At 46.5% G+C, this 27,698-nt stretch overlaps 4 protein-coding genes across 10 annotated transcripts in view; 2 read left to right on the top strand and 2 right to left on the bottom strand.

Moving 5' to 3' along the window:
• Positions 1-16,799, top strand: part of CARHSP1 (calcium regulated heat stable protein 1) — a 46,584-nt gene extending 29,785 nt beyond the window's left edge. For all 3 annotated transcript variants that reach the window (XM_052680178.1, XM_052680180.1, XM_052680179.1), the window contains 3 exons: positions 109-301; positions 705-827; positions 15,427-16,799. In XM_052680178.1, coding sequence (XP_052536138.1) covers positions 109-301; positions 705-827; positions 15,427-15,589 — 479 coding nt within the window. In that variant the 3' untranslated portion in view covers positions 15,590-16,799. The remainder of the gene's footprint in view (positions 1-108; positions 302-704; positions 828-15,426) is intronic.
• A 1,196-nt stretch (positions 16,800-17,995) lies between these two features.
• PMM2 (phosphomannomutase 2) lies at positions 17,996-23,437 on the bottom strand. Its single transcript, XM_052680177.1, has 8 exons — positions 23,331-23,437; positions 22,976-23,087; positions 22,762-22,838; positions 22,364-22,455; positions 21,844-21,943; positions 21,336-21,411; positions 19,977-20,092; positions 17,996-19,422 (listed from the first exon to the last, which is right to left on the bottom strand). The coding sequence occupies exons 1-8, from the start codon at positions 23,397-23,399 to the stop codon at positions 19,318-19,320; spliced, it is 747 nt and encodes a 248-aa protein (XP_052536137.1). The 5' UTR covers positions 23,400-23,437; the 3' UTR covers positions 17,996-19,317.
• On the top strand, positions 23,416-24,925 carry TMEM186 (transmembrane protein 186). Its single transcript, XM_052680182.1, has 2 exons — positions 23,416-23,501; positions 23,914-24,925. Exons 1-2 carry the CDS (start codon positions 23,493-23,495, stop codon positions 24,577-24,579), a joined length of 675 nt encoding a protein of 224 aa, XP_052536142.1. The 5' UTR covers positions 23,416-23,492; the 3' UTR covers positions 24,580-24,925.
• Positions 24,756-27,698, bottom strand: part of ABAT (4-aminobutyrate aminotransferase) — a 40,924-nt gene continuing 37,981 nt past the window's right edge. For all 5 annotated transcript variants that reach the window (XM_052680168.1, XM_052680170.1, XM_052680171.1 and 2 more), the window contains one exon: positions 24,756-26,908. In XM_052680168.1, the coding sequence (XP_052536128.1) occupies positions 26,787-26,908 (122 nt within the window). In that variant the 3' untranslated portion in view covers positions 24,756-26,786. The remainder of the gene's footprint in view (positions 26,909-27,698) is intronic.

Genomic DNA, 27,698 nt, shown 5'->3' with positions numbered 1-27,698 from the left:
TTTGACAGGAAATGAGTCATATTCTTGCAAAATCATAAGCTGAAGAATTTGTGACTTTTGTATGAAAATTTCCATTTGTGGGTAAGTCAGATCTCCTTCTCTCTCTAGGTTTTTCTCAGGCATCAGGGATGTCTTCTGAGCCTGCTGCATCTGCCTCGGAGCAGTCCCCCTCCTCTCTGCACTCGTCCAGTTCTCTCCATCTGCCTGAAAGCCGCAGGACGAGAGATCGCTCCCCATCTCCCATGAGGGGGTACCTCATCCCCAGCCCCCTGCCCACGCGGCGCACCAGGACGTATTCAGCGTGAGTATTGGGAAACCTGCACTTAGTGGGGACAGCCAAGTGACTGCGTTGGGGCAGATTGATCAGCCCCTCACTTAGATGGAGCGAGGTTGAGTTTGTTGTATCTGGAAAGTGCTTTGGTCTTTTACTGTTATCTTTTCCCCTTAAAATCTCGTGGGATTAGAATTTTATTAGTCTTAAATTGCTTCTAGTTTTCTGTAGTCTGCTTGGATAAAGAAAGTTGGAAGTATTTCCCTCTCTTTAAGACCAGATTGGTACTATTAAATAGTTGCTGCTGAGGAATATACTGGCTGTGTAGTGAATGGGTTATTTGAACCATTGTGCCCGTTTGCTTGGAGTGCTGCAGCTGAACCTTCTGCATCCGTGCTCAGCAATGAACTGCTCTTTGTGCTCTATTTCCCAGAACTGTGAGAGCATCAGAGGGTCCCATCTACAAAGGCGTCTGTAAATGTTTCTGTCGCTCTAAAGGCCATGGCTTCATTTCCCCTGCAGATGGAGGGCCTGACATCTTCGTACACATTTCTGAGTAAGTTGCTGCTGAGAAAGCTGGAGTCTCAGTTTTTTCTTGATTACTTAATGCTTTAGATATATCGCATTCTAAGGGCGTCAGGCTATGAGCTGTCCTTAATACCAAGCAGTTGCGCAGATGTTACAGAAAAAGAAGATAATTTACCTCTGCCAGTATTGCTATAAATCTGTTGAGAACTAGTAGATCATTCTATCAGTCTACTAGAATAAGCTGTTTTGCCTCAACCTTTTCTCTGCTAGGGGGTTTGTTAGTAGCTCTGCTTTTTTCCCTTGAACTCATGAAGATCTGTTATATCTGAATATACCTTTTGATGAATCAAATGAATTGAGCTTTTCAAGTCTGTATTTTTTTTTCCTCCAGTCTAAAACACTTTCCAGTTTCTTTTCTAAGTGTGCTGCAGCCTTTAAAAGTTACTAAAAAAAAAAAGAAGAGGGAGGGGGGGAGGGAGAAAATATAGCTGTGTGGATGTATTTTCAGTACGTAGAGATAGGAATCTTCTTCCATACTTCTGCTGCTTCTCTTTCTATACATCCCATAATCGCATTAGCCCTTCTTGTCCTTAGTCTCTTGCTGACTTGCTTATCTGCTCTGACCTCTGCATCCTCTTCAGCATCAGGGTTTGGTGCAATCCCAGTTGCAGTCTGTCATCTTCTGGCAGCAGGGTTTGCATTCCTGGCTCCCAGATACATGACTTCATATTCTGTTGCACTGCAGCACATTTGATTTGAATAGGCCCCGCTTGCCAAGGGATCCAGATCACTCTGACTGTCTTCATTATTTATTGCTTGAGTGATCTCCAAGTTTATATTTGTTTCTAGATGGGGTTGTTGACCAGCATGGGGGTTGAAACTGGCCTACATTAGGATTACTTTTCTCCATCAATTACTTACCTTTTTACTTATCAGTGTTTAGTCTAGCTATTGCTTACAGTGTTGAAGCTATGTAACCCTCATTTGTTTTCTTTGGAGTGGTTGTCCAATAGTAAGTCAATAAGAGCCTTACCAAATTAGCTCAGGTGCCCTCAGTTATCTTTTCTGCCCATGCAGTTAACACATCTCCTTTGAGAATGAGCAGGCTGGCATTTTTCCAGCTTTTCTGAAATGTTTTCTGCATGATGGGCTGTTCAGGGTACACAAACTGCTTCTGCCTTTGATTGCCCTCCAAACAGCTGTAATTCAAACTCCAGTGATGTTTTACTGTTAGTTTGTTTAGCCAAAATATCTCCTTTGCTGAAGTCCTATATGACATTACAAGGATCTTTTTTTTTGGCTGTTGTGATTTTAGTGGTTTGTGCGAGGCCCCATCGCAGGATTCCCTTCTTAACTATATGCTGTGGTTAAGTGAGTGTACCCTGGATGCAATGTGCCACCTTTATCCTTTCTTCCACCCAGTCAATCCATCCTAAAAACAGTACTGAACAAGTTGTGGTTGTGAAAGTTCATAGGCAACCGCATTTCTTATTTTCAGCATATTTATGTTGCTGACACTTCTGCTTGCCCTCATCTTACCCAGCCATGCTCTCAGCTTGCTCTCCCCCAAGTAATGGATGAGAGGGGGAGGGCTGTTGTTTGGGCAAGGGATAGCATGCTCCAGCCTTAGCTGTGGCTTCCCAGGTCTCAGTTTGGTGTCCCAGCCCTTGGGTTATGTTTATCCCCTTCATTTTTAATTGCTTCACTTCGATTCATATTTGAATTAGTACTGATGGGGACCAGACTATCTCTGTAAGTCATGCTGCACAGAGCAGTGTACACTGCAGTTTTTCTGCAGCACAGCAATTCTCTTAAAGCAGAGCAGGTTCTTCTTTCACCATACATGAGAAAATTGGAGGGCCCTCCTCTGCCCCGTCTGCTACTGGAAGGTGACAGAGCCTTTCTGGCACCCAACCCACTCTCAACAATCTGGTGATGGAGTTCCACTGCCTCCTTGGCTGATCCCTTCCTGTAAGGAGCAGATCCGGTTCCTAAATGTTTCTGGTGTTCAACCCACCTCTCTCTTGCTTTCATTGTGGCCCTTCATTCTCTGTAGCAGATAGGTGATACCATTCTTTTTTAAGTTTATAACTTCTGTGTTCACAGATCACTTTTTCTGGTGATGTGAGTTGGGCGTGCCCAACACAGTGAGTAGGTTGATGTGGTTTTGAGCAGTCCATAGCAATCCCACTTGCCTTTCCCAGTGTATATGGTTGTGAGCATGTAAAGGAAACTTTCTTTTTTATTATCCTCTGGGCCTTTGCATTAGACTGTGATTTGGGCTGAAACCTGTGTGCCTGCAAAGACAAGGCAAGGAGACAGTTCACTGGAGAGCCCTGATGAATTAATGACCTCACCTTTTTTTTTTTATTAAGGATTTTCTTTTTTAAAAGTAGCTGACGTCTTGGAGCCAAAAAGCATGTGCAGTGCTTGTGGGTTGTCTGTGGTTTGCTAGTGCTTGGCTCTGAAGGGGAAAATACTGCAATGCAGACAGGCCTTTAGTTTCCTGACCCCATGTTTGATGATGGCTTTGTAGAATTGATGCTACACTTCTCCCAGTGCTTTGACTCACAGCACCTTTGTGTCCCAGAACGCATCCTGCACTTGTTTTGTTTTCCTCACATGTTATTTTGTGATCTCAGGAAAATATGCTTGTGGACCCATAACTCTGGTGAACTGGGGCAGGGGAAAAGATAGCTGCAGAAGATATCTTCTGATGATGTCCCAGGTAGAGATAAAGTCTTGTTCTGTTGCTGGCTGTACTGGAGAGGTACCAACAATGTCATCTTCCTGTAGTGAGGAACCCAGCTGTGTCCTGGCCACTGTCACACTGCATTACAGAAACCAATTTCTGAGCTACCTGTGCCTGTGGAGACATCACACTACTTGCTTTCCTCTGACTTTCTGCTATGTCACTGTATTTAAAGCAGAGTATTAATGCTACCATCTTCGGTGTGGCTGCTCTCCTAGTGAAGTGTAATGATCCTGGCTGGAAATTAACTGATAATTAGAAACCATCTGAGATCTGAATTTGAGCTGGGGGAATGATTCATCCAGCCCCTCTTCCTTTCCTGTGAACTAACAACAGTTTCTGGGGCTGCTGGGAAGCCAAATCTGCACTTTCTGATTTCCTTCGAAATATTTGAGGCACTTTATCTTGCCTGCTTTGTGCATTTCCTTCCTGATGTGTGTCTCTCCTGGTGCTTTGCTGCAACTGTTAAGTATCTGAAATGAGCACTTTGAGTGTGTGTGTGTGGGGGGGGGAATGGGGGCAGGGGGGAGAGGCTGCAGAATATCAGTTCTTCCTTGGGGAGGGGTTTGGATCTTAGTAAGACAGGAATAGATTTTCCTAGGAGTTCTCCTTTGCACCCAAGTTGGCTCAGAAAACTTGTGTGTTGCACCAATGCACATAGGAATTCCAGCTTGTTGTGTTTATAGCAAAACCTCTCCAGGATCTCTACGTAACTGTGTAAGCCATGGTAGCTGAAAGTCAGTACTTGTACTGTATGTTAAGCAGTGTGGTGGGCAGTGAAGGAGACGGTAGCTGCCTGAGGACAGGGGCTCCCTGGTTAGTAAGCACAGAACACAGCAGCCAGGGCTTTGGCTTCTGGATGTGAACGGTAGGTGTTGCTGTGATGGAATCTCAGTTGAGTGCTTGCAGAAGCCTGAGACCAGGTGGAAATCTTTGGAAAGCTCTGCTTCTTGTGATCATCACTCTCTTCCTCTTAGTGAGCTGCATAGTGTTGAATTGGCTGTTCAGAGCAGGTATGGAGACATAACAACCCTCAAGCATGGATTTCCAAAACCATGAGATCTCTGGAGACCTGAGGAAGAGTGTGATGGATCTGGTGTACTGGAAGAGAAGAGCAGCTTCCTTCCTAGCTGTGGGAGGACCAAACCAGGGCCCTCAGAGAGTAGGGCAGTCTCATAGAAGAGATCTTGGTTGTTTACAGCTGGGATTCCTCAGTGTTTGGGCCTTGTTCAAACTTGTATTTCCCAGTTAGGAGTGACTGGTGGGCAACTCCTGCTACTGGTTTTCCTGCCAACCATCTCGATAAAGACATTGCTGGCATTGCTGATCTCAGCTGACGCTGCATCGGAATGCATTCAAAATTAGAAACTCGGGATCGTTCATTACTGTGCTGAGTCCTGTTGTTTAGTGCAGATGCAAGTTTACAGGGAGGTATGCTGAAGAGTTAAATAAGCTTTAAGGAGCTCACAAGATAACGCAGCCCATCGGTCTGTAGGAACTGTCAGTCTTGTTGGCCAACAAGCTCAGAATTAACTGAAAACTTCTGTTCAGAAATATTTCCATTTGACTTAGTCTTTGTCCCCAGAGGTTTAACTGGAGCCCTGGAATATGAATAGCAGCTGTGAGGAGGAAGAGCTAGAACAGCCCTTATTTAGGTAATTTCCTAATAACCTCCCAGCTTCCTAAAAATAGTGCAAATAAAATGCTCCACTGTACCAGGCTGAGACTGAGCTGGGAAATGGGAGTTGCTGCATCAGATAGAACTCACTCTATTGTCTCATTCTGACACTGACACCAAAAAAGCATTTCCTATTTTTAGCTTAATATATAAAAGAACATTAAAGTTTCTGGGTAGGAAATATATACATATATATAATTTATTATTATATATATACATACATGTGTATATGTATATATGTGTATATGTATATATGCATGTGTGTGTATAATATCCGTTCGTTTGAATAGGAATGTGCATACAGATCTCTTAAAAAAACAGTGAAGGTCTCCACCTCTGCTTTAGATCAACGTTTAATATGTAGTTAGAGTAAAAATAGTTTTTAAAAGTCTGTGTTTAACTTGCTGTACCAGATTATCCAGGTAAATTTTGTACAGAGTGGCTGCTGCAGACAGAATGTCTTCTAAGATCTGTTTACTTTCTCTGATCTCCTCCAGCTCATTTACCTTGCAGCACTTAAGGCAATTGCTTCCTGATGGAGGATCATCCTGCAGACTAGCCATCTCATCACCTTTCAGGTGCCATTATACTGTTCCTTCTTGACACCACCAAAAATACTGTACAAGCTGGATGCTGTTTGTTTGTAAGCCTTGCTTAGTGTTGCTGATGCTGGAGCAAATCTGCATATATCCAGGAACAACAGTTACGCCATTCACAAATAGATGTGACTGGGCTGCAAAGAAAGACCTTTGTCCCCAGTGCATATGAAGATCCAGAGGACAATGAGTTAATAATCTCATATTAGTGGGCACCAAGAATCACTGACTGTAAGGATGAAAAGAATATCTGGTCTGTGGGAGACAGGTTTAATGGCTGAAAGCAGAGTGCGAAATTCGAGCTGTTTGTGTGGTCACAGCCTTCTCACATACTTTGGGAAGGACAGTATTAGTCTTCATCGGGTCCAGCCAAGAAGGAGTATGGCAAACCAGAAGATGAGAGAAAGTTCTGTTAGGATTGAATGAGATTTTACACAGCTTTGGTTTCTTGTAGCATCAGTTTAAATAAGGTAAGAAAACAGGAAAGGAACTGATGCTGTCATGGTAATGCTGGTCCAGTAAGAAGTGCTTCCTAGTTGAGAAAAGTTCTTATGGGTTCTTTTTCTTATTCTCAGGGATAAAAAAGCAGCACCACTTGGGTTGGAGGTGCACTGATTACCGCTTTCTTAGCAGAACCCATCCTGATATGTAATTCATGTTTCCCTTTTAAGCCAAACTCATCCCAATGAAGTCCACATCATTTTTAGCATTTGAGCTGTACTCATTTCTCACTTCAGATTCCAATTGCTTTTAAGTAATTGCTTTTAAGTTCCTGAAACAACAGCTGCCTTTGTGTGTGAGCATGTTTTGGTGCTGCAGGAGATAGCAGAAGCCCACTGTGCTTTTACTTCAACCACACCTTCTAAATACTCTGCAGATTCAAATGTTTGTGTTGAAAACTCTTCCTGTTTTACAGGAGCTCTCAAAGAACAAGTAAAGTTCTGTTCATGGAAAAAATCCTTTCAGCCCAACTTAAGATCTTTTCCTGGGCAGGGCATCCCTATTGTTTGCTTCCTGTAAAGTGGTGATTTCTGAGCTCACTGCTTGCTGTGCACGTTCATCCTCTGTGCAGGAATCAAAAGTGATGCCTGGTGTTGTGGAGTGGGTGGCCATACTGCTAAGAGGAGATGCTGCTTTATTTCCAGCTTTAACTAACTGCTGTGCCTCAGTTTGCTGAAACCCTGTCTGCAGCTGCTCCTGGCGCTTGAGGCCGGATGCAGAAACACTTTTCATTACAATTTGTTCCAGAGGCTCAGTTGTACTTGAGTAGAAGTAGACTTTCTGCTTTGACTTGTATTGTCAGCGCTCATAACATCTGAGTTGCAAGCGTTTCCACTCACTGTGTTTTTCCTAGGCTGGTATTTCTGTGTGGATAATGTCTGTGTGGTAGTGCATTCTGTTGAAAGCTAATACCTTGCTAAGGTGGGACTGCTGTCCTGCACAGGTTGTGCTGTACTAATGTATTTTTTAGCTCAGATAACAAGGCCTTTATCTGCAAGAAAGATATTGAGGCCCTGGAACGTGTTCAAAGGAGGGCAACAAAGCTGGTGAGGGGTCTGGAACACAGGCCATATGAGGAGAGGCTGAAGGAGCTGGGAATGTTCAGCCTGGAGAAGAGGAGGCTCGGGGGAGACCTCATTGCTGTCTATAACTTCCTGAAGGGAGGTTGTAGTGAGCTGGGGGTCGGCCTCTTCTCTCACAGAATCACAGAATCACCTGGGTTGGAAGGGACCTCAAGGATCATGTAGTTCCAACCCCCCTGCCTAGCAGGGCCACCAAACACACACATTCAGATCAGGTTGCCCAGGACCCCATCCAACCTGGCCTTGAACACGTCCAAGGACGAGGCATCCACAACCTCCCTGGGCAGCCCGTTCCAGGGCCTAACCACTCTCCTTGTGAAGAACTTCCCCCTAACATCCAACCTAAATCTTTCCTCCTTCAACTTTGATCCATTTCCCCTAGTCCTGCTGTTGTCAGCCCTTCTGAAGAGTTTACTCCCCTCCTGGGTGTAGGTTCCCTTCAGGTATTGATAGACTGCAATGAGGTCACCCCGCAGCCTTCTCTTCTCCAGGCTGAACAAGCCCAACTCCCTCAGCCTGTCCTCATAGGGGAGGTGCTCCAGCCCCCCGATCATCTTAGTCGCCCTCCTCTGGACCCTTTCCAAAATCTCAATGTCTTTCTTGTACTGAGGGCTCCACACCTGGACACAGTACTCCAGGTGGGGCCTCACAAGAGCCGAGTAGAGAGGGACAATCACCTCCCTGTCCCTGCTGACCACCCCTCTCCTGATGGAGCCCAGGATCCCATTTGCCTTTCGAGCTGCCAGAGCGCACTGCTGGCTCATGTTCAGTCTCTCGTCCATCAGGACCCCGAGGTCCTTCTCTGCCGAGCTGCTCTCAAGGCCCACTCCTCCCAGCCTGTACGGGTGCCTGGGGTTCTTCCGGCCCAAATGCAAAACCTTGCACTTTGCCGTGTTGAACCTCATTAGGTTCACCCGAGCCCAGCCCTCAAGCCTGTCGAGGTCCCTCTGAATGGCATCCCTTCCTTCCACCGTATCAACCGCACCACTCAGCTTGGTGTCGTCAGCAAACTTGCTGAGGGTGCACTCAATTCCTTCATCGATGTCATTAATAAAGATGTTAAAGAGCACCGGTCCCAAGACAGACCCTTGGGGGACACCACTTGTTACTGGCCTCCACCTGGACATAGAGCCATTGACCACCACCCTCTGTCTGCGGCCTTTCAACCAATTGCTTATCCATCTGGTCGTCCACCCATCAAATCCACTTCCCTCCAATTTGGAGATGAGGATGTGGTGGGGGACCATGTCAAAGGCCTTGCTCAGGTCCAGGTAAATGACATCGGTCGCCTTCCCTTCGTCCACCAATGCCGTCACTCCATCATAGAAGGCCACAAGATTAGTCAGGCATGACCTTCCCTTGGTGAAGCCGTGCTGGCTGTCTCGGATCACATGCTCATTCTTTATGTGATCGAGCATGTTGTCCAGGAGGATCTGTTCCATGATCTTCCCAGGCACGGAGGTGAGACTCACCGGCCTGTAGTTCCCCGGGTCCTCCCTGCTCCCCTTCTTGTATATGGGAGTGACGTGACCCTTCCTCCAGTCATCCGGGACCTCACCTGACAGCCACGACTTCTCAAATATGATGGAGAGCGGCTCGGCAACCACCTCAGCCAGCTCCTTCAGGACCCTGGGATGCACGCCATCTGGCCCCATGGACTTGTATTCATTCAGTCTAAGGAGGTACTCTCGGACTTGCTCTGCCCTTACAGTGGGGAGGGATTTACCTCCTTGGTCCCCACATAGAGGTTTGGGGATGCAGGGTTCATGGACGTGAAGAAGACTAGAATCCTGGCCACCAGTGAAGACCGAGGTGAAGAACTCATTCAGCACCTCAGCTTTCTCTTCATCTGTTGAAGCCAGTTCTCCTTTTAAATTTACCAAAGTAGGTACGCCCGTTTTGGCCTGTCTCTTCTGGCCAATGTACCTGTAGAAGGTTTTCTTATTGTTTTTCACGTCCCTTGCCAAGTTCAGTTCTGCCTGCGCCTTGGCTTCCCTGATCCCACGTCTGCAAGTCCGAACGGCATCCCTGTACTCTTCCCAGGTGACACAGCCTTGTTTCCAGAGCTTGTACACCCCTTTCTTCGCCCTCAGTTCTCTCAGCAGGTCCTTGCTGAGCCATGCCGGTTTCCTACCTCGCCTGCCCACTTTCTTATTCAGAGGAATGGAGACCTCTTGTGCTTCCAGGAGGGCATCTTTGAAGAGCCGCCAGCTCTCCTCAACATCCCTGTCTTTGAGGGCAGCGCGCCAGGGGATCTTGGCCAGCAATCCATTGAGTAGCTTGAAGTCTGCTTTTCTAAAGTTCAGTGTCCTGATCCTGCTCTTTGCCAAGCCCACATCGCTTGAGATCACAAACTCAACCAGGGCGTGGTCGCTGGAGCCCAGGCAGCCTCCAACCTTGACGCCTTTGATGATCTCCTCGGCGTTGGTAAGCAGCAGGTCTAGCAGCGCTTCACCTCTGGTCGGTCTGTCCAATACCTGAACCAGAAAGCTATCGTCAATGGATTCCAAGAGCCTTCTGGAGCTCTTGCAGCTCGCCGTGTGGTTTTTCCAACAGATGTCCGGATGGTTGAAGTCCCCCACCAGGACAAGAGCCCGTGAGCCAGACATCTCACGCATCTGGAGCAAGAAAGCCTCATCAACAGCCTCCCCTTGATCAGGTGGTCTGTAGTATACCCCTAACACTAGCTGACCTATATTAGTCCCATCTCTAATCCTAACCCACAGGCTCTCAATCTGTTCCTGACTGTTTCTCGTAGGGAGCTCCTCACAGTTTATCCAATCTCTGACATAGAGAGCAACTCCCCCACCCCTCCTACCTCGCCTATCTTTCCTAAAGAGTCTATAGCCGTCGATGGCAGTATCCCAATTGTGGGAGTCATCCCACCATGTTTCTGTGATAGCAACAAGGTCATAACTTTCCGAGTGCATCACAGTTTCGAGTTCCTCCTGCTTGTTACTCAGGCTGCGTGCATTGGTATAAAGGCACTTCAGCCGGGCTATCCGTCTCGCCACCTTTATAAGGGATCTAGGATCCCCTAGAGCAGCAGCATCCCCAGCATCCCCCTGCCCTAGTCCTTCCCTATGCACTCTGCCGTCATTGCCCATGGAGTTTGGTACAAGCCCTCGAATGACCCATTCAACCCCAGTGGCGCTTATTTTGTCCCCTTCCCCCTTCATTCCTAGTTTAAAGACCTGTCAATGAGTCCAGCTAATTCTTCAGCTAAGATCCTCTTACCCCTCAGGGACAGGCTGCATGCGTCAGCAGCCATCATGCCAGGTGCAGTGTAAATTGCCCCATGGTCAAAAAAGCCGAAATTCTTGCGCCTGCACCAGCTCTTAAGCCATCTATTGAAGAGTTGGGTATTTTGGATCCTCCCTGTACCTTTCCCTGACACCACGGGGATAGAAGAAAAGACCACTTGCACCCCAGATCCTTCAAGTATTCGCCCCATTCCCCTGAAGTCTTTCTTGATAGACCTCAGGCTTTCCTTATCAACTTCGTCGCCACCAGCCTGAATTACTAAAAGTGGGTAATAATCCGAAGACCGAATCAACCCAGGAATTTTCTTTGAAATGTCCCTGACCCGTGCCCCAGGAAGGCAGCACACCTCTCTGCGGGTAGGGTCGGGCCGGCATATAGGGCCTTCTGTTCCTTGCAGAAGGGAGTCGCCTATGACAATCACCCTCCTGTCCTTGCAGGTAGAAGCAGTCTTGAGGGTTGGGGGCGACCGCTTCGCCTGAGGCAACCTCACAGGTGAACCTGTCACCGCACTCTCACTCGTCCCCCCTTCGACTTCCAGGGCCTCAAACCTGTTACGCAGAGGCACCTGGGGAGCCGGGGATGGTCGGGATGGGGGATGCCCCCTCCGCCGAGCAGGTACCCGTTTCCACTCCTCCTCCCTTCTCAAATTGCTGTTAGGGGGAAGAGAGGACAGGGGGCTCGCTGAAATGCTGTCAGCTGGCTGGTTCCCCTTTACCAGGTGTTTGTAAGGTGGCAGGGGCTGATGTGCTCCATGAGGAGCCTCGTCTGTGTGCCGAGAACCTGAGGTTGAGAGGGACTGACACCACCAGTCAATCTCCCTCTCACACTCTTTTATAGTCCTCAGCCTCTCCACTTCCTCCTTCAGGCTAATCACAAGGCTGAGCAAGTCATTCAATTGCTCACACCTTGTACAAGTGCTGCCTCCTTCGTGTGGCATTGCAAAGGCCAGGCTGTGGCACTCCTCACAGTCAGTGACCTGCACACTAGCATCTCGTGATAGTAACTCTGTCTGAGTCGCCACACACTTCATACCGTTTTTCTCCCCTCTATGCATGCACCAGACCTCAGTCTGGCTTTGGACCGTCTTCTTGGCTACTGTCTTTCTGCTGCGTGTGCTTGGGACCTCTACATGAGTCTTCACAGTTTTTGTGTTTGAAGCCTTCTGCCGGGGTGCACCCATGGCAATCAGCAGGCTCACTAACTCAACAAGAAAGTCCCAAAGGGGTGCAAGTGATCAGCCCTGCCCTGCTGCCCCCTACCCTCACACTATTGCCGGGTTCGCTAAGTGCCCTGGCACTTACCACCAATAGAAATAACAAGACTCCTTGCAGGAGAGTGCAGACAGGGGTACCTTAGGGGCACCACGTTAAGGCAGCCTGGGAGATAGCTGTACTACCCCCTCTGATGTGCCTCAGGTGGGCAGCTCGAGGGCTTTTTGTAGCGGCGATCAAGGGCCGCTTCCGGTTTGCGCCCGTTTAAATCTCCCGCCGTTGCCTTGGCAACGCCCGCGCTGCGTCAGCTGCTCTCGCGAGAGTAGCCCGACTGAGAGCGGCGTCCGCACGGTTGTCGCGGGAATCCTCGATGAAGAAAGCGATTAAATCCCCACGTACCTCGCTAAAAGTCGCGGCGGTTCTGCCAGAGACAGAGACAGCTCCGAGCCGCGGACCTCGGCGATCAAGCTCGTGTCATTAGTGATGGGACCAGGGGGAATGGTTTCAAGCTACGGCAGGGGAGATTCAGGCTGGACATGAGGAAGTATTACTATTCAGAAAGGGTGGTCAGGCACTGGAATGGATGCCCAGGGAGGTGGTGGAGTCACCGAGCCTGGGGGTGTTCAAGGAAAGGCTGGATGTTGTGTTGAGGGACACGGTTTAGTGGGAGCTATTGGGAATAGGTGAACGGTTGGACTGGATGATCTTTTAGGTCTTTTCCAACCTTGGTGATTCTATGATTCTATGATTTTGGGACTGATGGCTTACTCACCTGTGTGCATGAGCACTGCAGCAGCATGGTGGATAGTCTTAGCTGATGTTCATGAGCTACTGCACTCAGCTAGATGATGGAGCGTTCGCTTGCACTAGATGAAAGATAAACTGCTTGTGAGTTGTTATTTTTATTTTGCTGTGGTCTCCAAGTAGGTATTCCCTGATACTTTCTTTGGAAGGGGAGTGTTGCTGCCTAGTGTGTGTTTGTCACATTGGCACAGGAGGGCTGGGGAGGTTTGTCTGCTTTGTGTTGGCTCCTCATCCCCAGAGTGTTCTGTAGTTCTTGCAGGTCTGTCTTCAGGTTGCTGACCTCAACTCTAAGTTTTCAGGTACCAATTAGTACAATGTGGCATGAACTTGCTTCCCATCAAGCTTGTCTGCTAACTCTTAATATGTGCTTCAGCTGCACTAATGAGTAGCAGGAGGGTGGACAGTTCTTGACTTCATCTATGGCTGAAACTTTCTCAGAAGGCCCTGCCAGGACTTCAAGCCAGCTGCAATGGGAACGCACGTATGTCTTGTTCTGGTGTGCAGACTGTGCTTTGCTGATCTTTTTCCCATTTGCAGTGGTCAGTACTTGAGAAAGCATATACAAGGGCCATGTGACAACAAGGGTGTTGCTTTATCAGAATCAGGTGAATCTCTGCTCCTGAGAGGATTGTAAATACTGGATGTGCAAACGTTTCACTCCCAAAGAAATCTCAAACCTGTTTGAGGAATTGAGGGCTATAAATAAAGGCAGTAACTGAAGAAGACTGCCATAGCAAGAGTCTAGAGGTGGGGACCCCAGTGCAGTACTTCAGTATGATACAGGGCTGTGCTGATGACAGGTCATCTGGGGACTTCGGAGGTAAGTAAATGTCAGTAGGATCAGGTGTATGGGGAGGAAAGGCTGTCAGGACTGATCAAGGAGGATTTAGCTTGGCTTTTCTGTAAATATTTTTTTTCTGCTTGCAATTTACTGCCACTTTCCCAGGCACCACCCTGAAGAGTTCATCTTAGGACATTCCCTCTTGGGTCTGGTGTATGGCAGATAGGGTCTAAAGAATATGTTTCAAGTGACAGGAATGCCTTTAACTCCTTGTGACAGACTGTAGATCTGTATTTAGATATGGGAACATTTTCAATATTGCCTTGATAGGATCAGTCAGTGAAGAATAAAGTTTGTTTCTTTTCCTCAACTTCCCATGTGAGAAGATAAGATTTCTGGGTCAGTTTTAGCTTCCACTGTACATGTCAGCCTGTCCTGTACTGCAGGCTGCTTCTGCTCAGCTGCAGCCTGCCAACACCAGCTCTCCAGCAGTGGTTCTGATGCATGAGTCAAGGGAGCAGAAGCTGAGGTAGCTCTGAAGTAGGAAGAGTGGGAGAAAGGCAGTGCAAGTGATGCAGTGTTTTACTGAATTTTACAGAACTCAGGGGAGAAGCAAAATCTGATGTGAAGTTGCAACTGGCAGCAAGTGACAGTGTATTTGTCTCTTATCAGTCCTGTCTGTCTTTCCTGTAATAGCAAAAATATTAACAATAAAGAGAGAGGACATGAAAGGCACTACTGAAGTCTTAGGTTCCTGCAGTGCATTTGTAAGGTAAAATTCCTGGGTGGGGTGAGCATGGTGTCAGTGAAGGCAAAACAAGCACAACTGTCCAGAAAGGACTTTTTTTCCTCCCTCTGAACCCTCTAAAAAAGTACGTGAGCAAGTCATGCAAATCAGGCATCTGATAGATTTTACAATTAGTGAGTATCTGTTCTTCTGTCCTGCTCTCACTGCTCACAAATTGTATCCACTGAAAAATACCTGAACAAAAAGAAATCTAAAGCATGAATTGTCAAGGAAGGGAGTCCTCAGCGTGGGCTTGTGAAGTAACATCCTATCAAAGAATTAGGCAGATGTGTTCAGAAGGCATCTCTGCATGACTTCACTGGCACATGCTGAGATTTCTTATTAAAAAGCTTTGATCTTGAACGTGAGGTGAGGAAGGCTGTTACTCTTTGCAGCTCTGTCTCATCAGTATGTTGCTCCGGTCAAAAGGTGCCAGCTGTTATTGCTTTCTCACTATTCCCAGACAAGACTCACAGTCGTATCACAGTAACAGCTGCAGGATGAGTCCTCCAGCATTGCTCAGCATGGCTGGTAGTGAGCAGGTAGAAGCGAGTGTGTGACCTGTGGGAGTCAGAGGTGCTGGAGGAGAGCTGCATTGCTGTAACACATCAGAACCACTGGCTTTTTTCTCCTTCACTTTTTTCCCCAAAGCTGCTGACACTGTATATTACTTGAAGATTTTTTTTTTTAAAAAATATTTTAAATACCAGAGACAAACTGAGTGTTATGTTGGAGTCACTTAAAGATAAATCAGTGAATACAGTTGTACAATCCAAACAGTTCCAAAACGAAATAGCAAGCAGTGTCAGCCCTGCCCTCTAGTGCACCAGCGGGGAAGAGGCTTTAGGAATGTGGGGGAAGGTGCAGGGATCACAGCAGTGCTGTCCTATATTGGGCTCAGCTGACTTCAAGTCATTTTAGAGGTTGTAGGTGAAGGTTTTCCTGTTCTTTAGCCTAGTGCTGTTTATAGTGATCTCATGGGATTTTGCTGTGAGACATTTCAAATCAACCTCAGCTTTGGTTGCTGATGTGGTGGTGGTTTTTTTTGTTTGTTTGTTTGAACAAAACAAAAGACCACCCGAAACTTCCTTACACATATATTTGTTATGATAAAAAAATTAGACTAAAGGAAGATTGTGATTTATAATGATCTGAAACTTCCTTTCCACAGCATCGAAGGCGAGTATGTCCCTGTGTCAGGGGACGAGGTCACCTACAAGGTGTGCACCATCCCACCAAAGAACGAGAAGCTTCAGGCCGTGGAGGTGGTCATCACCCACCTGGCCCCAGGCACCAAGCACGAGACCTGGTCGGGACATGTCATCAGCTCCTGAAGTTGCCCAGGGGATGCTGTGTGCGTGGGTCACTGCTCAGCGCCTGCCATCAGGGAACCTGACCTAAGAATAGTCTGCAAATGGTGCGGGAGGAAATACTGCATTGTCAATAAAAGCAGAAGTAGGCCAAAATTACCATCTTTACAGTAGGCCTGATTTAACAAAGGAGAAAAAAAAAGGCAATCCAGATGCTAATGAAATGAAAAATTATGTCTTTATTAATGTGTTTACAAAAATGTATTTTAAAGAGATGTAGTTTGTGTGCTTTGAGGGGTTGGATTTTTTTTTTTCCTTTATTTTGAACCAATTCCAGTCCCTCAGGGGACTCGGGGAGCCTTGAAGGAGAGCCCTTGCAGCACAGCCAGCTGTAGCAGATGCACAGGTGCAAGGCCCCGTGGGTGCATGAGCACTGTGGTCCCTTGAGCTGTGCTTCTGCAGGTGTCAGAGTACACTTACTGCTGGTAGCAGTGCCTCACTGCCTTGACATGAAAGTGAGCAAGCTGCTTCGTGCTGCAATTTGTTTTCCTTGTGGAAGAAAGATCACAAACTGCTGCACAGTGGAAAATCTCCATCTGGTGGTTATGCTCTGATGGCCTTCAGGTGCAGCATTTGCAAACATGTCTGTGTATGTGTGGAATATTGTGTGTTTTTTCTACAAAAAAGCCTGGAATGTTCATGAATTTACTTTGGTGCCTTGATGGTTGATTAGCAACAGATTTTATAGGCCAGTATTACTTAAAAAAAAATAAAATAAAAATTGCTTCAAGGTAAGTGGGTAGAAAGCTGTAGAGTAGCTTCAAAGCTTCTGGCTGTGTCTGAATTGAGACTACCTTCTTGACTGCATATAGCTGATAAATGTCTGCTGGGGTGTTTCACTGGCAGGCAGGCGAAATAACTTCTGAAAAGCAGGTTAGGTGCTGTTGAGCTCAGTGTGTACTGAAGTACTGTGAGGGTTACTTAGTAGACTCGCCTCTGGGTGGAGTAGATTCTGCAGCTGTGTTTTTTAGAAGACTTTCTTGATAGGCTGTGCTCTGGCCACCCTTGCCTCAGATCTCTTCTCTGCCTGCGAGGTTGCATATAGTTGAAGTAATGTGACTATGCTGTTCCCGTTTGCCTTCCGTACCCTTTTTCAAATGAGGCATTTTTTCCTCTTTTCTTTCCTAACAGTGGATTTTTATTGACTTTGCACTTAAAAAAGAATAAAAATAGAGATTGCACGATACTCTTCTGTTAGCTCCATGACGCCGTGTAACTTCAGTTGCCTGTTTGCAGTTTTTCCAAGAGGCTCTCGCTATCATGAAATGTCTCAGGACTCTCACAGCAGAGATCTGTTCCAAGGTCTGACCTGGGGAGAGAGCTCAGCTGTACGAAGGTCAGTAACTGCTGTGATGGCTTGTTTTACTTTAAGCTGTATTACACCATAGAGTGCTGTAATGACCGGCCTGCAGCGGCTTTTTGTTTTTAACCACGACTAAGTAATGGTAGGTTTGACACTATCTAGCTTGTGGAGTATTGCATATTGCTTTCTTTACAATAAATGCAGCTGTTATAATGCTGTAATATGTCTTCAGTCTGATCTCTACGTAATCTGAGTTGAAGTTCTTTGAACAGAGGACACTGCAGTGTCTGCATATGCATGCTGTTAAGATGATATGCATTACTACAAGTAGTAGAAATAATTTACCATGTTTTCTAGCTGCATAATCAATTAGTGTACAAGATTTTATATTTCTATCAAGACATTATTTTCATTATATAATATTCAGTACCAGCTGTTCATGTTAACCTACACTGGGGGGAACAGGGAGGACGGCCTGGCTGTACCAGCTGAAGCTGGGAGACCAAGGCATTGTAGAAAGGGCTCCCAGCAGTCAGCATTCAAAACTCCTGCAGGAAAACTTCAGCCAGGCTTCAGGGGCTCTTTCTCTCAGTTCGTTTCTCATCTGGTGGCAAGAGGCAGATGATGACCTATTGGCAGTGGCAGTAAGTGCAACAAACCTGGTTTTGGTCCTTCACAGGGTGTTTTGCATAGGTTTTTGCAAACAGGAAACAACTGTGAAGTAATGCAGTAGCTAGCTGCATCACATTTGTGTACATACAAAGCAGCAGCTATTAGGCTGTGGTTCTCTTTAGAGACATTTCTCATAATACTAATGGGTCTGGTCCAGCATCTGCTTTCATTAAAATGGTCAAGCCTGAATTACATTATGGAAGTGTGCATATGAGAAGTGGATTAGGCTAGAACTTTCCAATGAGAGCATCACAGCATCCACCATCTCTTTTGCAAGCCCTTTGAACTTAATGCTTCTTTTTTTTTCTTTTTAAGCTTTGAACAATCATGCAAAACTGAAATGGGAAGCATTAAATGAAGTAACTTTGTTGTACATACAGGAAACACAGAACAGATCTGCTTAAAATAATTTATTTGCCAAGATGACAGTGTTAGAATTTTTTCATGATGAGATTTTTATTCTCTTTTTCCCAACTAAACCATTCCCAGAAGAGATTAATTTCCAAATGCCAGATAGGAGAAGTAGTATTAACAGTTACTCTGATTGCCATGCTTCAATGTGAATTTTAATAGAAACATCTATCATTTATTGTAGCACTAAAAAAATCTCACCTACCCATATTCTTACCAGGAATAGTGTAATAAGTGACAAAACTGTATTTTGTTGCTGCACTCATGTTATTTTAGCATTGGGTTTCCTTTTTTTCCACGGTAGATTTAAAATAGTCTGCAAAAAGCAGAGGGTCCATTAGCTGTACCTGCAGCTGGCAGTGCAGGCTGTGCTGAGGAGGCAATGAGCATCAGGTGGCCCAGCCCTCCCAGTGCTGACAGGCCCCACGCTGCTGACTGTGCCCTAAAACATGAGAAAGCTCAGGGACTTCAGGCTCAGTTCTGCCTTCCCACCCCCAGGAAAAGAAAATAAATAGTACAACATATCTTTTACTCTGGTGTCTTAAAATTCGTGTCTTCATAGCACAAGGTTATTTATACATGTTTTTAAGAAGCCTTCACAATTTTTATTTTTAAATAGCAGCTTCAAAGCCAAAACAAGGCATAAAAGCCTTGCAGGCCAACTTTAAGGCCATAAATCATCAACAGGCAGATTAATGGGGGGGATGAGGAGGGAGTACAGTGTAATTAATTAGCAAAGTTACTTTAAAGTGAGGGGAAGAAGGAAAAAATAAGACGAAAAACTAAGTCCATTTTTCCCTGCACAGACTTACAAAACATGCTGTCAGGTGTATCTGAAACAATGCATCAATGTAACAGCATCACCCCTTTATTTTCCAGTAGCTCCTGTGACTTCAAGCACAGAGAGGTGAGGAATGAAGTTCTGCAGGTTAACCTGGCCAGAAATGTCTAGCTTTCTGAGTGAAATTGATTAGTGTTCCCAAAGTAATGCTCCATGGGGAAACACATGAGACACAGTGAAGTCATTTGGGCTGATGACTTTAAAAAAACAAGCAAACAAATAAAAAGAACAAAACCACAACTAACCAAAAAGTACTTCTGCTAATAGAAACTGTGGAAGGATGGTCCTAAATGAGCTCTGCTCTATTAACCAGTCACCAAGGTTCTCTTGAGTTAAAACCCTTCCCTTTACACCTGCAAAGCACTGAGTATTTATGACCAATTACAAAAGCAATGCAGAATGAAATGGTTTGAATTATTAAGCTGCCTTAACCATTTGGTAAATGTGAAGTCTAAAAGAAAGTCTTTAATTAAAAAACAGCTCTTCACAGATTCTCCTTGTGTCCTGCGGGGACGTAACGCTGTGGCCTTCAGTTCTGGAGTCTGTGAAAATTTCATAATCGTTCCCACCCTGAAAAGAGAAAAGGTAAAAAGCAGAAGAGGATTTACTTAACATCATTTAACTTACTGTACAGTCGTAGTCTTGGGGGTGGAGAAAGAGTTTATACAGAAAATCCTGAGAAGAATATCCATTTTGCTCCAACTTACAATGTTGCTAACAAATGACCAGGAGGACACTATTAAAACTGCCTATTGTCAAGCTGAAGTGCAGGCTTGGTGTAACCAGTGCTTCTTACTAAGGTATCTACGTTTGGAACTGGTTACTGGTCCGAGGATACTGAGGAAAGGATTATAATTCCTGAAAGTAGCCAGCAGCAGCCCCGCATCTTTCTTGTAAATGTAAAAGCAAGTAGCACAACTGAACAGAACTTACAGGCAAGATCTATTTGAAGTTTCAGACACCCTATTTATATTAATTTTTGAGAGACAGCAACTCATACATGCATATACATGTATCTGTTCTAAATGCAATTCTTGTCAGGCATAAGGCAGTTGTCAGGAACCTACAGTACTTGCAGTTTAAAATGGCAGCCCTGAAACACGCACACAAAACAATATACTCACTGGCATAGTCTTATCTCCAAAGAAATAAATAGTCTTGTATCCATCTTCTGCAATGATTCCTAAGCAGTACCTCTTGTCCCAGCCATCTGGGAACACATCAAAGCTTATCTGGCCTCCTAAGAGAGACATGAAAGCTCTGTTATATTATAAGAACACGTTTCTGACAACTGAGAAAAAACAAAACGGAGTATGACTTTTAGTAGAGGAAATTCTGTCAGACCCTGGACCTACTTCTTAACAGCACAGAAAATGTCCCAGAAGCTATGAGTTACTGTGATTGAGCAGAAATGCTAAGTCATGGCCTGAACCAGTGACTGAGCACCTGGTGGGAAGGCAGGGCCAACCCAGGGGAGCTCAGGTGCAGGCAATATACTGAGTAACAGAAGGGCTGGAGCCAGGATCCACCCCTTCCCAGACCTCATTTAAGGGCTGGCAGTGAAGATGAGAGTATCTCACTGGAGATCCCTGTGCACCAGAGGCCTTCTGAAGATAAGCAGCTCTTTCCTTTGTTTCTGTGCCTGTTGCATTTGAGCAAGTCCTCACTTACTGCAGCCCGGGACCTTGCGACTGTGCTGTCACTGCTGTGCTTTCCATCATGTTACAGTGATTTTTCTGACTGTTTGCCACTGAACAACTGTGAAAGTCTTGTAAGTTCCCAAATGCTACCGGATCTCAATTTGAGTATTTGACTAACTTTAACTCATCCTCAGTGTGGATGACGTTGCTTCATATGGACATTGTTGTCTTGATACAAATAAGTCTTTCAGAACAGAAAGAGGACTAAACCAGCCCTTGGACTGCACCCTAATGGGACACCTGTTCTTACCAACAGTATTGAGATCAGATCTGCATTTTTTTTTAGTGTCAGAGAGTAGGATAAACTGTCTCAGTCCCAAATTTGTGGACTTTACCAATACACAAATGTGCTTCCCAGTTCAAGGAGGTGCCAGAAACGTATTTACAGCAAGCTGCAGCAGAGCGTTTCATTTGTGCCTCAGTGTTTCAGCACACAGCAGTAATGGCACCCATGGCTTTTTATAACTGAGAATTAATAAAAGGCAAGAATTACTGTAATACAGTAGCAGGGAAAGGAAGAAATATATGTGGAAAATTAAGTCCCCCTTATTATCATCACTTCTTTCATTAAAAATAAAAAAAAGTCAAAGTTTAAAAATGAGCAGAATCAGTCACAGGTGACATTAAAATATACTGAACTGATGATAAGAAACGAAGCTCCCTTTGGTAAAATGTTCCAAATGAAAGCCATGGGGGGGGGGGAGAGAAGGGGTGGGGAGAGCAGGTTGATTTGCATGCAATGGGAGGATGGTGTTTCAAACAGAATTATTTCAAATGTGATACCTATAGAAAATGTGAGGCCTTTTCCTGCAAATTCTCTTCGTAAATCAGCTACAAATTTTTCTCTTATATGCTCCTTCTGTTTAAAAAAAAAAAAGAAAAGAAAAAAGAAAAACAGAAGAGATCAGCTACGTGCTGTGTTAATTCAGCAATAAAAATTCAACAAAAAAACCCCTCACAAAACGTCCAAAGCTTTGGGTATCACGACTGCTTTAAAAGGCTTGAAAGAGTGGGAAAGGAGGAGCTGAGCAGGATGGATATACTAAAGAGCACTGCAGATAAAGAAAGAAACGTGAGCCAAGCCTGCCCCTTACCCAAGTAATCAGTTAATTACTCCACAAAAAACCTAACTACTGTATCTATTTCCTGAGGTCTGAAGAAGGAAATTAGTTAAACAAACCAGCATCATACTTTTCCAGTATTTCACTTTAGAGGATTTTTTTTTTAAAGCAATTTCTGGCTGTTGCTGCTTCTGCCAGAACTCGGATATTTTTCGAGAGCTGTGACTCACCTTATCGAGTTCATAGAACTCAATTCGTTCTTCCTGGCTACAGCTTCTGCCAATGGGGGACACATTTAACATCCCATTTCGGAATTCAATAAAAGTCCCCCTGAAAGAGAATTAACAAGGCAGGAAACAGATGAAACAATGTTCAAAATACCGAAAGCAACAATCAGGCTTTCTTTAATTCTAAAGACAGTGGGAATCGGATGTATCCTTCAGCACCGCCTTGTATCTGAAAAATGGGTAGAAAGAAGTAGTGCTGACACCAAGGTGTCTGCTGGACTTGTATTTTATGAATGGTAAGTGGATGATGTGGTTTTAAAAGCATGACTGAAGTCCTGTCAGTGTGACAATCCGGCCCTAGCAGCTGTTCAGCCTGCTTTTGGATGGAATTTTGAGCTCGTGCGAATCTTGGCGATGTTTCTGGCTGGTCTGAAGTTGTGGGTTTTCTTTCCTATGGTGTCTGCTTTGCACATTTATGCTCAACACTCTTAGATGGTGCCTTGAGATGCATCTATGCACATACCTTTTTTTTGGCAGTTTAATCTTGGCAATGTAACTCAGGCAGTAGTTGATAAGATCTTGCAGCACATCCTCACCCAGGTGACCCTGAATGTTCTAAACAAAATAATGCCCATTTAACCAAGTGTCCAGAACTGGAGCTCCTCAAAACAGTTCACATGTTGAACACAGCTGCTGGATAATCAGTTGCTGTTACAACAGAGTGATGGCCTTTCAATAAGCACCTCTCCATTAATGCCCAGGTGATACTAATTAAAGGCTCCCACTTTTTTTTTTTTTCTGAACCATGAAACCAAACTCTCATTTAAATGTTCCCTTTAAATATGTGAGCTAAAACGAAACCACAACAGGCAGGACACTGGAAACAAACGCTGCATTAATAGCTGTTGCAGTCACCCCTACCTGCTTGCTGAAGAACTTCCCATCTTTGTATGCCACGAGGCCATTCTCCGGAAACACGTAGTCAAACTTTTCAACCACTGCAACCAAACAGAAAGACGGCAATAGCAGGAGCTGCCCGCGTGTGTAAACGTGCAGTTCCTTAAGCGTTACGTAGCTTAAAGCATCGAACAGGACGGCAGTCCGTGCTTTCCTCACGCAGCCATCCGGCCCTTACCGTCATCGCCGAGCTGCTCCTTGATCTTCTCGAAATCGGAACCGCCGACAACGCCCACCTTCACCTTCTGACGCAACCTCTGCAAGAACTCCGCCATTTCCGCCGTGATTTTCTACGGTCCAAAATGAGACGGTGCACAGGCGTCAGCCTTCCATGGAGTTGCAGGGGCTCGCCGCCACAGCCCCGTGCACAGCTATGGGCGCAGCCCCGACCGCCCTTGCACAGCCGCGGGCACAGCTGGGGGAAAGCAGCCCCGACCGCCCCTGCACAGGCGCTGCCCCCCTTGGCCCCAGCACGGCCCGGCCCGCCTCGGGGAGCAGCGCGCAGCCCTGAGCGCCCCCCCGCCTCCACTCGCCTGCCGCGGCGCCGTGAGGGTCCCGTCCACGTCGAAGAGGCACAGCGCCCCGCGCTGCGGCGGCGCCATAGCGGCTGGGAGCGGCGGCACCGCGCGGTGCCCGCCGGGAAGGGGCGGTGTCGCGCCGGCGGCGGCGTGGCCGCGCTCACGGACGGCGGCGCCATGGCGATGGTGAGCGCGGCGCGGCGTGGGGTGGGGAGAGGCCGCCCTGCTTGGGGTCCGGCCCGGGGTCCTCGTTTGGGCGCGGCGGTCGCCTCAGCGGGGAAGGGAGGAGTGCCGTGTCGGGAAAGCCACGTGTCTCGGTGCGCCGGGACCGAGAGCGTGCGGGGAGGTCGGGCCCGGCGGGGTGGTTCTTGGTCGCCTGCGCCGGAACCTCGTGTCCTGAGGGCTCCATCCGCGGGAGCCCCGCCCCGCGCTGCTGTTGAATTCTGTTATGAATGGGGCCCGTGTTTCCCTGCGATTTTTCTGAGGTTTCCGTTATTTAACGCGTTCGCCGCCCCGCGTGCCGTGCGAGAGCCGTGCGCGGTGCTTTTTTCCGCAACAAACAATGGAGACCGACGCCGTCATTTCGCTGTGCCCGCAGGTGCGGCTGTGCTGCGTTATGAGCGGCGGCCCGGCTCCGTCCTTGGGGAAATTCCTGCGCTGGGAGTTGCGGAGGACGGCGTGGACGAAGGAAGCTGCCGGCCCGCCCCGCTCGCTCGGTACGTCTGCGTGTCTGCGGTCTCACTGTGCTCCTCCTGACGCGGCCCCGCAGAAGGATGGAGATGGGAAAAGCGAGGAGTTCGACGTGGTGTACCGGTTCCCGGGCATCAAGTACTGCCGCGTGCTGTCCAGGCTGAAGCTGCTGCAGACCGCGACCACCCTGCTGGTGCTGCCGCCCGTCTGCTACCTGCACCTGCAGCAGCAGCTGCCCCAGGCCGTGCTGCTCTACACGGCCGGCATCGCACTCTTTGCTGGAGTGATGCTGTACGGGATGAGCTATTTTTTCAGACGAATTATCGGATTGATCTACTTAAGTCGATCAGGAAGAACTGTCAAAGTGGCCCACTTGACGTTCTGGGGGAGGCGCAATGATATTTGCTGTCCCATGGAGAAGGTGATGACTTTGGATGAGGTCGGGGATGCCAGAGGGGAGCTGCTGCTGCGGTTCAGGCGCTATGACAGCACAGAGATCTTGTATTTCACGATCAAATACGGCCAGATTGTGGACAGACAGAAGTTTCTGCAAATATTTGGAGAGCTGCAGTGATGGGGCAGCAGAGTGCTGCTGATGCTGCTTGTTGCGTTGTTACCTGTGTGGATTCTTGCATGACGGCTGTCTGCATACAGACATTTGTGGAGGCAGCTCTTCGTAGGAATTTATTTGATATGCTCTGATGGTTGGGTGTAGGCATGCTAGGTGTAAAATGAAGAGCCTCGGAGAAGTCCAATTATAAATATTTTATTTAAGAATACTGATTACACGAGACGTCATTCCGTTATGAATTTGTGTACAATTACTAGTTCCACCATGAAGTGTACTTAAGTATTGGTTTAAACATTTATTTGGCACTGTCCACGGTATGCTGTAAACAATATTAACTTCATGTGCTTCAGCTGCAGTGCTTTCTATGTGTTCTCTAACGTGATCTCGTCGGCACGTTGTACACAATTTTACAGTTAGTGAGAGTCGGTAAAAATTATAAAAACATCTACAGTGCTCATCATAAAAGAGGAGATGTGCTAAGACTTCAACTTACTGGACCGTTGTTTCTGTAAAAGCACAAGACTTGCTAGGAGGCTAAAACTACTGTACTGATATGTCAAACTACCTAATTCCCAGAATGTGGTCAAAAGCAGTTCTCAGTTTGACTTTTCTGTCGGTGATAAAACTCTTATGAGGACAGTGATCACACCAACCCCCACATCCTTCTCCAGATTTCAACCACCTCTGTTCGAAAACCTGCTCAGAGTCTGACCAGCTGGTACAGGAATTCTGGGTGCTGCAGGGAGGTTTATAGAAATCCCATTATTTTTAAGCTAATGGAAGAGAGTTTTGTTAAGTTGCCCAATACCAGAACTCAATAAAGAAAATGGGAAAACCACGATTAAAACTTAGCAAGGTAAGAAACCTTTCACAGCTTGGCAGCAATTTTAAGCACTTTTTTATGCACAATTTTAAGTATAAATCCTTTTCACTGCTCTGTCTTTACTGTATAACTAAAGACTTGCTAATGGGGCGACTGTAGTGTCAAATGTGGTCCCTTTTTTTTGGCGCTTAACATAAAAAAAGTTCAACCTGGTAAGGAAAAGCCAGGTGCCAAGAAAACAAACTGGAAAACGTACCAGAACTAATTTGGATCAGCCTGAAGCAAACAGCAAAGAGTTCACAGTAAAGAGATGTCCAGAACAACTACAACACAACAGAGCGTTGACATGTTTTGATTCTGTGGCTTTCCAGAAGACCTCTGTAAACTATTAGAGCAGAAATACGTTGCAGTACCAAGTGCAGTTGGGACTATTCACTGCTGCTGTGCGTCCACACCACAGTGGCTCTTGTGTCGCACAGTCAAGCAATTCTGCTGTAGTTTTACAAGACTGTCAAGTAGCAAAGTAGAACTCGTAACAGCTAAAGTTAATGGCTGTCATGGTGCCTTCTGGGCAAATGGGAAAATAATCCTAACTATAAGATCACTGACAGAGGTGGAAATGATGTGCTGAGCACAATTCTCTAAGCTTTGTCAAATTAGAAACGTTTCAGTATAGCTTTTTCTGTACAGTTCTGATTGTAAGAGAAGGCAAAAGTTTAAACCTCTAGGGCAAGGACAGTGATTCAGTTCTGCTCAGCCTCGCACACGTGGCTGTGCATTACGCCTCTGAAGTGGTACCTGTAGGCTGATGGATGAGTAGAGCAGTTCTGTGATCCACATGGTATGGCAGACCAGTGATTAGGGGAATAAAGCTGGCAATTATTCTGTTAAATACTGTACTTGGCAGCGGTGGAAAGCAGAGCTTTCCTTGAAATGCCTTTTATTCTGTCTGTCATTAGAGTGGCTCTTTCTGCATAGCAGGCATTCGTAAGAGCATTTAAGTGTTAGGCCTTACTTGCTGCTGCTTCTGGACACAAGTAAAACTGCTGGGATTATCTGTGAAGATGGACTGTTCCAGGTCCTACTGAGACAAATCAAGCAGTCAGGGCCGCAGGCGGAGGGAGAGCTCTGCCGTTTGTGCAGCCTGCAGATGGAGGGCTGCAGCCTCGAGGGGCGCAGCGCAGGAGCACTGCGGGTACCTGCTGGCGAGCAGAACCAGGGCTCTGCCTGTGCTATTTTGCATGGAGCAGCTTGCCTGGGGCAGGATTACAGACGGAACGCAAACCTCGGTTTATGACTTTACACTTATCTTGTAAGTGGAGAAGACGTGAATTAATGCAAACTACTTTCGTAATCAGTTAGTTGTTCCGTGCGAGAGAACGGCTTTTTACTTGAAGTTTGCCAAGATGTCGCTGAAAATGTTCAGAAAGAGGTGAGCGTGGTGGTCCTTGAAGATCAGCGTTGGACGGAAACGGATCGATCTGTCACCGCAGCCTCCCAGCACAACACCTGCGGGAAGAACAGCTCCTTCAGTCATCACTGCCCCACATCCAGCAAATGCAGGTCGTGCCTCACTGAGGAGGGTCAGTAAAAGCTTCCCCCCGCTCACTGCTAGTCCTACAACCACAAAGCACAGCAGCAGCAGTGCAGAGGCCTCCGGCTTCACAGCAACTCGAAAGAACACTCTGTGAAACGCCTGAGATGTCGGAACAGCTCCCTGCAGCACGGCACTCCAAACCACGGCTGGAAAGCTGCAGTGCTCTATGGGTTAAGTGCCTCCGTCATGGAACTAACAGGCTTCTTTACACTTTTGTTTTTAAACAACTTTGTTTTTAATGATAAAAATGTTAGATATCTCAGTGCTGGCAGTGCTGCACTACTTTAAGTACACGGTATTTTTTTTTTTTAAAGGTTGTGGCCCATGAAAACCTCTACTGTTGAGCTGAGCTTTCCTCGCCTCCAAGCACAGCCTTGGTGCGCCGTGAAGCAAATGGCTTACCTTTTCTCCATGCTGGCTTTCAAAAACAAAACATATCAATGTCTTACCAGTGGCTAGATGTACCATACGGGCTTCTTTCAAGATATGTGAGCTACAGCAAAAACAGCTGCAAACCGAGGGCCGCAGTTAAACGCAAAGACAGACTTCAGATCACGAGGTTCCCCGCCTAAAACCTGGGCTTGCCTACAGCTGGGTGAAGTTCTGCACTAACAGAGGCATGTAGCTGTACGTCCATGCCTGCTTTAGGCAACTCAATGTATATTTTATTCTGAGGTATTCCGTAGAATTCCTATTCTCCCT

The sequence above is a fragment of the Tympanuchus pallidicinctus genome, unplaced genomic scaffold (assembly GCF_026119805.1).
Source record: "Tympanuchus pallidicinctus isolate F22 unplaced genomic scaffold, pur_lepc_1.0 scaffold18, whole genome shotgun sequence".
Lineage (NCBI taxonomy): Eukaryota > Metazoa > Chordata > Aves > Galliformes > Phasianidae > Tympanuchus > Tympanuchus pallidicinctus.
The sequence above is the reverse complement of the archived record's forward strand: the minus strand, read 5'-3'. Positions and strand labels throughout refer to the sequence as shown.